This window comes from Pseudophryne corroboree, chromosome 5 (genome assembly GCF_028390025.1).
Source record: "Pseudophryne corroboree isolate aPseCor3 chromosome 5, aPseCor3.hap2, whole genome shotgun sequence".
In the NCBI taxonomy this organism is placed as follows: Eukaryota; Metazoa; Chordata; class Amphibia; order Anura; family Myobatrachidae; genus Pseudophryne; species Pseudophryne corroboree.
The window spans coordinates 204,548,706-204,559,450 of NC_086448.1; the positions used below are offsets into that span (position 1 = coordinate 204,548,706).

Genomic DNA, 10,745 nt, shown 5'->3' on the forward strand with positions numbered 1-10,745 from the left:
ATCATGTGATCTTCCAGCGCCGCCCCTGCCGCATCAGCAGCAGCGTCACCAACCCGGCAATATGCCGGGTTGGTGAGCTCAGTGTAGAAGGGGGCTCTAGCACAGGTCACAGCCGTGTCAGGCTCCCGGCTGCGACCCGTGCTAGCAAGTGGAAAAGAGGTATACCTTAAGATGCCTCCTGCGGCTTTTGCATATTTTAGCACATCTATTACGTGCAACGACACATGGCCTGTGCCAAAATGTCCACCTCTGAATCAGGGCCATTGTCCATTACACATTTCATTGATATACTGAACAAAACCACTCTGTCCCATGAAAATCTACAGTTATGGTGTCCCTTTAATAAGATTAAAAAACCAGTCTATGGGGCTAGAGGCATCATCGCTTGGAGAGTGATAAAATGGAGAGTCATTAACTATCAGCCAACCAGCTCCTGTCATTTTTCAAACAGGGCCTGTGACATGGCAGCTAGGAGCTGATTGGATAGTACTTTAAATCTCTCCATTTTATCACTCTCCAAGCCATGATGCATCTAGCCCTGTAACTGTTGCATGTTACATCAATATTGTACCAGAACATGTTATATTGTAGGTACACAAAAATAGAACCAAACAATAGTATATAGTTTTAATATTTCACTTTCTACATTTGAGAAATGAGAACTTGAGAGCCTGTGACAAAAGGCATGAATGAATATCCATGTACTGTACTTCTAAAACTGAAGTGTAACCCATGAAATAGAGCCCGCTAGGTCAGTGTCCTTACACAGTGTTTGTGCAGTAAGAGATAACATACTGGGATGAAAAGTGGCTCTTTACAGGAGCCATAAACCAAAGATGTAATCTGCATTATATAGCAATCTACAAATAAAACAAGATATGTGACAAATGATTGTGCCCATTGGCTCCTGTATAGAAGCTAACTGAAGGATGGTAATGAAGCTTTCAGTGCCTGAAGTTGGTCATGTGCTGCGCAGAGTTGGACATAATGTAATATGCCTGTTTGGAGGCACATCACAGGGCCTTTTAGCAACTTTTTGTTTTCCTCGTGAGGCACTTTGACAGACACCCTTCTACATAGAAAGGAACAAGGTATGTCTTTAGGACGTACCTGGAACCCATATTGATCTTCTCCCTGCTTATGGCATTAAGTGCGCCAGCCACCAGGGGCAGAAATTGTAGCCCTGAATGCCTATACGCCCTGCTATGCCAATGGCGTGTAATATCCACCAAGTATAGGCTGGTGCAAGTGGGTACTGATGAAGGTGCTGACATGACATGCAGCGGCAGATCAAGCACATGGGTGCACCTGAGATGTGAACAACTCTGCATGCAGTGTGGGAACACACACAGCATGATTCTCACATCATTTAGATTTGTTTTAAAAGAATCTTTAAAAGGATATATTTATTGTTTAATATTTTGCACAATTTTTTGTTGGTGATTTGCAGTATTTGACATTCCACTTAGCATAGAATGCCCTGCGACTGAACTTCCTGCAATTCAGTATGGGAGGTGAGAGCTGGCCAATGTCCAAAGAATCCAGAACGATTCTGCACTGCCTCACTCGCATGTACATATAATTGGATCACATACTGGATGTATTCTAGTTCTGCCCTGACCTTCTGTACTGAATACAGTAAATAAGTTGAGGCTCAATAACAATCAAAATAATGTTTTTACAAACTACAGCCACTCCCAGTGGCAGGAGAGATGTGTTCACACAACAAGCACATGCATTGTTCCTGATAATTGGCCAATGTCATGGAAATCACTAAGAACAATTACTACATGCTGCCAACTAAACATGTCACCAGCATTATCACTACACGTGTAGTACAGTGGTTCTCAAATGTGGTCCTCAGAACCCCAAACAGTGCACATTTTCCAGGTCACCTAGAAGGAGCACATGTGTACTTTTTACTCACTGACACATTTTAAAAGATCCACAGGGGCAGCTATTTTTTTCAGGGATAAGGTCATTAGGTCGACACCACTTAGGTCGACAGTCATTAGGTCGACCACTATTGGCCGACATGCATTAGATCAACAGGGTCACTAGGTTGACATGGTCATATTAGGTCGACATGTACTAGGTCGACAGTTCAAAAGGTCGACATGAGTTTTTCACTTTTTTACATTTTTTAACTTTTTCATACTTTACGATCCACGTGGACTACAATTGGGAACGGTAACCTGTTCCCAAGCGCAGCGGTAGCAGAGCAAGGCATCTTGCCCGAAGCAGTAATTGGGCTCCCCCATCAGTTTATGAAGAAAACGACACCAAAAAAACTTTAAAAAAAAACTCATGTCGACCGTTTGACCTGTCGGCCTAGTACATGTCGACCTAATGGCCATGTCGACCTAGTGACCCTGTTGACCTACTGCATGTTGACCAGTAGTGGTCGACCTAATGACCGATGACCTAAGTTGTGTCGACCCAACGACCCATACCTTTTTTTCACTTGCGATTTCAATGAGGAGACCCGGAAAACATGAACTGTTTGTGTTTGAGAACCACTGTACTGCATAAATAGTAAATGTACCATTGGTTCCATAGGTTTCCAACTTTTTGCATGCTGGGCTACACATGCTTCATAGCTTATAGTTCTATTAGGAGATTAATAAAGTTGTGAAAAATTGGAAAAGCCCTTTATCCTTATTTTAAGTTTGTTTAAATTATTATTATTATTATTATTATTATTATTATTATTATTATTATTTGTGAAGCCATTTCACCTTTTATATATATATACATTCTTTTGGGATATGGCAAACCTAATATAAGTTGGACTTACACATTGATTGTGTCACTATATCAGAAATATTAACATAACAATAATAATAATAATAATAATAATAATAATAACTGTAAGATGAACTACAATTAAAAAAAAATTAGTGGATTTATGTTTAATTACTTGGATTTCATGTTCTTGCCATTACTAGGGGTTTAGACAGAACAATTGTTCCTTTAAACTATTATCTTACAAATAACACAGTTTAATAAATTGCTTAATAATTTAACACAACTTTTCCTGTATCACAAAAACTGTACTGAGCATCTATTGTTAGCAGGTAGGTGTGTTAGCAGGCAGTTGTGTTAGTAGGTAGGTATGTTAGCAGGTAGTTGTGTTAGCAGGCAGTTGTGTTAGCAGACAGTTGTGTTAGCAGGCAGTTGTGTAGGTAGGTAGGTATGTTAGCAGGTAGTTGTGTTAACAGGCAGTTGTGTTAACAGGCAGTTGTGTTAGCACTAGCAGGTAGTTGTGAAACAAATAACCTGACAAATTTTAGTGCAAGGTTTTTTTTTATGTCTCCTTACGTTTCAGGTGCCTGTGTTATTTACAGTAGATTTCTTCCTGTCTCCATGTAAATGACAAGCCTCCATGAGAATGACAAGATATGGTAACACTTCATTGTCACAGACATAAGCAGACACAAACAAACTTGTGTTGTGTGTAGGGGTTAGGACTCCCTCGGTATCACCGAGTACATAGTTGTCTGTCTGTTGTTTCAACTGATTTAGCTCAGACAACTAGTTTTCTAAACTATACTGTAGGTATATTATATATATATATATATATATATATATATATATATATATATATATATATAAAAGTCTAGACCCCCTTTGATGCTGTAAGGCAGCTCTGTAGCGGGGAATTAGCATATCAGCAGAGGGATCGCACTGGCCTGATATTGATCAGGCTGCGCTGTGTGTTTGCCTGGTATTGTTGCGGGATAATTGAGTGTCAGTCTCTGTCTGTGTCGCCTCACTGGCGCCATGTAGTTTTTGGATTGCTAATTTTACTAACCGTCTGCCTAGGTCTCTGAGTCCTTCCCCATCCAGTCCAACGACATGCCCTGCCCTGTGATCAGCCTACTGATTACACTGTACTGTCACAGCCAGCCACACAGGGGCTCTGCGTGGCCACCGGGACATTGCACCCACTGCTACTTACAAACTATGTCAAATCTATCTATCTATCTATCTATCTATCTATCTATCTATCTATCTATCTATCTACAGTATCTAGACAGATATATAGATAGATCTAGATATATGTATATAGATATATTTATATATAGCTATATATATATCTATAGCTATATAGATATATCTAGATAGATAGATAGATAGATAGATAGATAGATAGATAGATAGATAGATAGATAGATAGATAGATAGATATTTTAGGAATCCCTTTGTTGTCAGCACTATCCGTACACACCAGAAAGAAACAAGCAGAATAATAATACATACGCGATATTCCCCCGTAATGCAGCCATACAGTATAACGCCTGATGGGGATGCTCCGGTTACACAGGCGGGGGCACGGGGACAGTAATGAGCCATTATTACTCGTTACTCAGCTCTAAGCTTTTAAACGCAGATATTTAATGAAAAGTCATTAAGACTCCCTATTTCATGTAGCCATTATGGCATTGTATTTCCAAGGGCTAATTCCAACACACAAGTGAATCTGATCTGCGCTACTTACTGTGAGCTCTCAGTGCTCTTTAGCTGGGGAAGGGTGAAATGCATTTTATAGGGTGTAATTGGCACAATGCATTACGATTATATATAATCATTACAAGACCTGCAGGCTGCCCATGAAAATCACATACTGTATAGAAGTAAATGTATCAATGCAGGGATATAGAGGATGCACAGGAAACAAAGAAGTAATCACAAGGTATTTGCAACAATGTATCAGAATGTAGTAGTGCAGGAGTGTGGGTGGTGCGGGAACAGTAGGGAACAGTAGGTGTCAGTGACATGTATATAACTCAGCGCTGGACAACATGTATATGCAATGGAGGTCTCTAATATCACTGAATGAGTATACAATATAATATCACTGTACAGGACTGCAGTCTCATTGCCGCTCTATACAAAGTGTATATATAGTTCTGTATTATAGCTATAGGTCTGAATATAAAAGGATGAAAGTAGTAATATCGTTGGATACATTGTTACTGTATGCTGAGTGGACTGCTGTAATATATATTTATGCATATATATGTATGTGTGTATATATATATATATATATATATATATATATATATATATAAATATTTATTAATTCAATGCTATAGCTCTGCATTCGTTTGCTTTATAGATAAAATCCTCCAACGACACTATGGCACAGCATTCATACACATTATGTGACATCATATTGCAGATCACCTATGGGCAAACTAATATAATATAAATCTAGTGTGCAGAGCATAATAACTAATATAATATAAATCGAACATAATATAAATCTAGTGTGCAGAGTATAATAACGAATACATATTGCGGCTATATGCCTATGCCATAGTAAGCATTTTATGACTGCACTGAGGAACAGGGAATAGTGCGGATATATACTGCTAGGCATTGACCCCGCACTGCTTCATGCCAGGCATACACATGGTTAGCAGGGTTGTGGCTGGGGAATAGGATACACAGGCACCCACAGAGCTCAGGTAAGGTGTTGCTGCTGCAGCACCTGTCTCTGTGAGGAGGCACCACTCAGGCATATTGTGGAGGGCGACCTGGCTGCTTCTCTTTTGAGCCGGGATGCAGCACAGAGCCCGACACCTTCACCATCCAGGAGCACCGTGCTTCCAGCCAGCCGGGGGCCGGGATAGAAGAGCTGCAGGCAATCAGCGAGCTGGTGGGCGGGGCCTGTGAGTGCAGCCGCGAATCAGTAGCGGGAGGGCGGGGCGAGGTGTGTGCAGCGCCGGGTCCGCGTTCTTATGCTCAGTGCCGGGCTCAGGGAGCTCACTGAAATCAGTCCTACTGCACGGGTCAGTGCCAGTCGTGTACGGGACGGGTCGCCCGCTGGGAGTCGGATTATACCGTTTGGATTACCGCGCACTTTTCTGACGTGTCTCCTTGTATTGGATTTGAGGAGCCCGGGGGGCAGTTGATCCGTATATCGTGGACTGTACAAGGCTGCCGGGTAGTGTGCTGTATGGTGACGCTTCTCTTGCACAGCAGCCCCCCCCCCAGAAGACGTGCAGCGCTGAGCTGGGGAGAGCCGGGCGTATAAATGGATCGTCAGGCTAGCCTGATCGCCCTGTGGCTGCAGCTAGAACTCTGCGCTATGGCCGTGCTGCTCACTAAAGGTGCGTCCTATATGTCATGCCAATGTGTTACCGTACACCTGGGCAGCGGCAGTATGAAGAGCTCAAGTTGTTGATGCACTACAAGTCTCAACATTCATTTCCCCCAAGGGTTGACTGAGCATAGTGAGACTTGTAGGTGCACAAAACCTGCAGAGCCATAAATGTTCTGCTACCTGTCCTGTGTGCGCTGCAGTAGACGCTGTATATTGTGTAGGTATTAAACATAGAAAGTAGGAGCTGAATGGTTTTCTCCCCATTGACTGTGCAATATTATCTGGCACTAGGGGGCACTGTGACTATGTAGTTGTCTATATCCCTACACTGGTGTCGATGAATGAGTTTATTTTCTGTTGAGACTGCACAGAACGTCCCCATTCTAATGTGTTCACTTATGGTTGCCTGACAGCTCCGCTTCCCAAGATGTTCTGCAGCAGCCTGGATTTTGGTTGACCAAATAACTCTGTCACATGTTGTAGCCGGAAACCGTTACCCACAACACCCTCTATTCAATGATTGGATTCTTCTGATTATTATAACAATAGATACTTTCCTGACACTAACCAGTTTCAAATATTCTACCCAATCTGCTGGTACCTACCTGGGCGTGTGTGTGTGTGTGTGTGTGTGTGTGTGTGTGTGTCACACACACACTTTTTTTTTTTTTTAAGCTATATTAAATGTCTTTTGGTGGTAACTCCTTTTTGTTAGGTGATTGGGTCACTTACACAGACCTTAGTATGTATTCCTTACCATAGGTAAGGGAGGGGGAGGTGTGATAGGCCCTTGCTACTTCTGAGACAAGCCTGCTGGCCCCATCAAAGAGGAGCAGTTCAGGGAGTGACTGGGACTGATGTGAGGTCTGAGATACTGAAACTATGTGCCTGATAATGATATAATTAGGAGCTCGCATACCTTCTGGCTGCTGTTGACTTCAAAAGCTTTTGGGGGGAAAGTCTCTGCAGCAGCCTCCTGTAGCCGTCCTGACTGGAACCAGGCATTTTTTGTTAATAGCTACATAACAGTATAACGTGAGAAGGGGGAGCTGGAGAACAGAAACAGCATTGTTCAGTCTCCCCATGTACCAAGGGCCTTTTTGGCCCTTTTGCAAAACATTGAAAGAAACTTTGTACACAAATGTAGACAAAATATGGTGCTGGCCGACTGCAAAGGTTCAACTCTGGTGTGATCCCTTTATCGTTAGTCAAAATGTCACTAGCATTAGATAAGCCTGCTTTTGTGTCAATAAATGTTCCATCTGCTTATAAACTACTTTGCCTTTATCCTGGAGCTTTCTTTCCATGCTAAATTGCAGGGCTGTAATGGATACACCTATAGCTGATACTAAATTCGCTCTCTTTTAATGAGTGGGATAAAAGTTGAGATTCCCGGGAGCACTTTGGCCTTTGAAAGCCTGAGGGAGATCTGGTCAGTGCTAATGCAATGCCTCCTGTTACCCAGGCACTCCTGTCATTTGGCTTCCATTAACTAGGCTATTAAAGGAGGGGAGCACAGCCAGGCGCACAGAGGTGAAATCTGATCTCAAGGTGGGCTGCAGTGTAACAACATCTCGGCCTGGCCATGGATTGTGTGCGCACTGGATGGCTTTTTAGATAATGCTGATATGCCAAATCTATGAGCTCCAGGATGGTCAAACAGTGCGACAAACATTTAATGGTAGGGACATTGTTTATCCAGAGTGGTTCTTGGTGCACTTTGCGTTGCAATCTGTGCAGAATGTAGTTCTTTTTATTTATGTGTACTTTTTTTTTTTTTTAAATTTATTATATAGAAGACCTTTAGAAAATACAGATGTGTATATTAAAGTGGTGCTTTGAAAAACTATTGGAAGCTATTTTAATTTGCGTTTATGCACTAGAAACATTTTTTTTTTCTACACATTTCAGGGGCCCACTGAAGGAAAGTTTTATGAAGGAAACCTTTTATCATTTCCTTCTGCATTTTCTTTTCCCCCCTCTACCCCTGATGTTTCCTGATAGATATATTTTTCGGTTGAGGTATTGAATTTTCAGCCTATTCCCCTTTCTGTTTTGTATTTGACCATATTGCGTGCAAGTCGGGGGGAGAGACATCAGTGTTGTACTTCTGACCATTTTATGGCTTTCCATTTCAGCTGAAAGGAATTGACTTTGGCAAACACACGGGTAATTGTGAGCTGCACGATTCCTGTTTTATAACATTGACTAAGTGGGACTCGGTGAAATAAAATGCCCTTTCTGTGACTGCTTGTACAGCTCTTAGTTAACACCTCCCCCTGCCACATGGGTCATCTTCTGCTGGGCCTATGTTTGTTTTAATGTGATAGTGAAAAATATATATATATATATATATATATTTATTAGTGTGTGTGTGTGTGTAATATGTCCTTTTTATATGCGACAGTCTGTATTAATTCTCTGTTTTCTTTCAGGTGAAATTAGATGCTACTGTGATGCTCCACACTGTGTTGCAACTGGATACATGTGCAAATCTGAACTGAACGCCTGCTTTTCTAGGCTACTTGACCCTCAAAACAATAATTCACCTCTTACACATGGCTGCCTGGACTCCATTGCAAACACAGCAGATATCTGCAAACCCAGAGTGGAGGAGAAACAGAGTAGTGCAGCCGCCCCAAAGCTGGAGTGCTGTCATGAAGATATGTGTAATTACAGGGGCCTTCACGATGTTCTGTCTCATCCAAAGAGCGAAACATCAGGTATGGGAAACAATTTTCAAACTAAATCCCTTTCCTTGATGTATAACCTATGGCTGCCAAGGCCCTGTGTGTCTGGTATTGATTTTGTTGTTAATGTAATTAGAGATACCAGTGGGAAAAAGCATGGTTAGAGTTAAAGATGTATTTCTGTTAGGTAGCTTTGATGTCTGTCTGAGCGCTTGGCTCCTGTCTGGCTTTTAGTGCCCCGTTTGCAGCAATTCCTTTCCAGTGTTTAGAAGAATGTTCCATTTGTGTGAACGTTGTAGTTCTTGGGTTTTATCTGCATGTCTTTAGCACTTGAAAGTCTCCTTAGAAGGGACAATTGTTACAAACACACCAACATGTAAGATTCACATATGTATCGCTGCAATATCTTCACCAAACTTTAAAATGGTTATCAAGTAGCTGGGGAGAGTGGTATTCTATGTGCTTATACTTTCTTTTTGCTTTGTTGTTACTATTGATGATTATGGTGGGTATTTATTAAAACTTGAAGAGAGCTAAAACTGTGAGTACCAACCAATCAGATCCTAACTGTCATTTTTCAAACAGTCTGTAAAATGTAAGGCAGACACTGACTGGCTAGAACTTTATTTCTCACAATTTTAACTCTCTCCAAGCTTTGATAAATACCCACCTCTAGGTTTAATCACAGTGACATCAATGTTGCCTTTACTAACTGAAAGGTCCGTCACCAATAAAATACAAATGCTTTCTCTCACAAGCATTTTTAATCCCTCTAATAAATAGTATTTTTTTCACAATGATCTTGACATAATTTAATGTTCTCTATATTAGCCCTCGGGTCATGAAATTGAGAAATCTGGTACATTGTTGTATACTTTCTATTATTGACGTGTAAACTAAAGTATTTCTTTTTATTGCATTTCCAGGTGCCGGCGGCAAATACCAGCATGAAAGCACAAGAAACCTTATTACAAAGGTCCAAGAGCTGACTTCCTCCAAAGAACTGTGGTTCAGAGCAGCTGTCATCGCCGTGCCTATAGCTGGTGGATTGATTCTGGTGCTTCTTATCATGCTTGCACTCCGCATGCTCCGTAGTGAGAATAAGAGATTACAGGATCAGAGACAACAGATGCTTTCCCGTCTGCACTACAGTTTTCACGGGCACCATTCAAAAAAAAGACAAGTGGCCAAGTTAGACTTGGAGTGCATGGTGCCAGTGAGTGGCCATGAAAACTGTTGTTTGACCTGTGATAAAATGAGGCATACAGACCTCGGCAATGACAAAATAATCTCTCTAGTTCATTGGGGGATGTACAGTGGACATGGAAAGCTGGAATTTGTATGACCACGTTGAAGATGATCATCCAGTAGGCTCTGCCTTTCTTGGTTTTGCTGGATAATAGCACTTTATCTTTAAAAAGAAAAAGAAGAAAACTGTCTTCCGAAAAGGAGGGTGATGGGATCTTTAGCACAGTGAAAATATCTGGTTTCCGACGAAAGATTCCAAAAGACGTCTTATTTGCACAGATGGGAGTTGCGGACTATTTGGTTTAACTTTGCAGGAGGCAAGATGTGGAGGAGTTGTACACTGTCACCAATGCTTTCTGAACTTTAGGGAGCGAATATTGGTCATTGAAATAAACTGTACACACTGTACATGTTTCTATATATGTTTAATGTAAAGAATTTTTTAAAATATATATATTTTGTCTGGAATGGCTTGCCTGTGCTTATTTGAGAGGGTTTGGGGAATATTGGGTTAAGAGTTTTCTTAAAAGCGTGTCTGATCCTTTTATTTGGATGGAAGAACTGGTTACTCCAGGAAAAAAACATAATCCGTTTTTATGGATACAAGAGATCTAGTCACATTGTATTTGTGTATAGTTGCAATATGCTAGGCACAAGTAATTATTGAAAATTGCACTTTGTATTTCTTAAAGGAT

General features: G+C 41.2%; 1 protein-coding gene across 3 annotated transcripts; it reads left to right on the forward strand.

Moving 5' to 3' along the window:
* Window positions 1-5,726: 5,726 nt before the first annotated feature.
* Window positions 5,727-10,518, forward strand: BAMBI (BMP and activin membrane bound inhibitor). Of its 3 annotated transcripts, none has more exons than XM_063922030.1 (3): window positions 5,727-6,119; window positions 8,548-8,835; window positions 9,729-10,518. In XM_063922030.1, the coding sequence occupies exons 1-3, from the start codon at window positions 6,044-6,046 to the stop codon at window positions 10,145-10,147; spliced, it is 783 nt and encodes a 260-aa protein (XP_063778100.1). In that variant the 5' UTR covers window positions 5,727-6,043; the 3' UTR covers window positions 10,148-10,518. The 3 variants fall into 3 exon arrangements, with proteins under 3 accessions (XP_063778100.1, XP_063778102.1, XP_063778101.1); XM_063922032.1 differs by lacking the exon at window positions 5,727-6,119 and adding an exon at window positions 6,905-6,976; XM_063922031.1 differs by lacking the exon at window positions 5,727-6,119 and adding an exon at window positions 7,637-7,793.
* The last annotated feature ends 227 nt before the right edge of the window (window positions 10,519-10,745 follow it).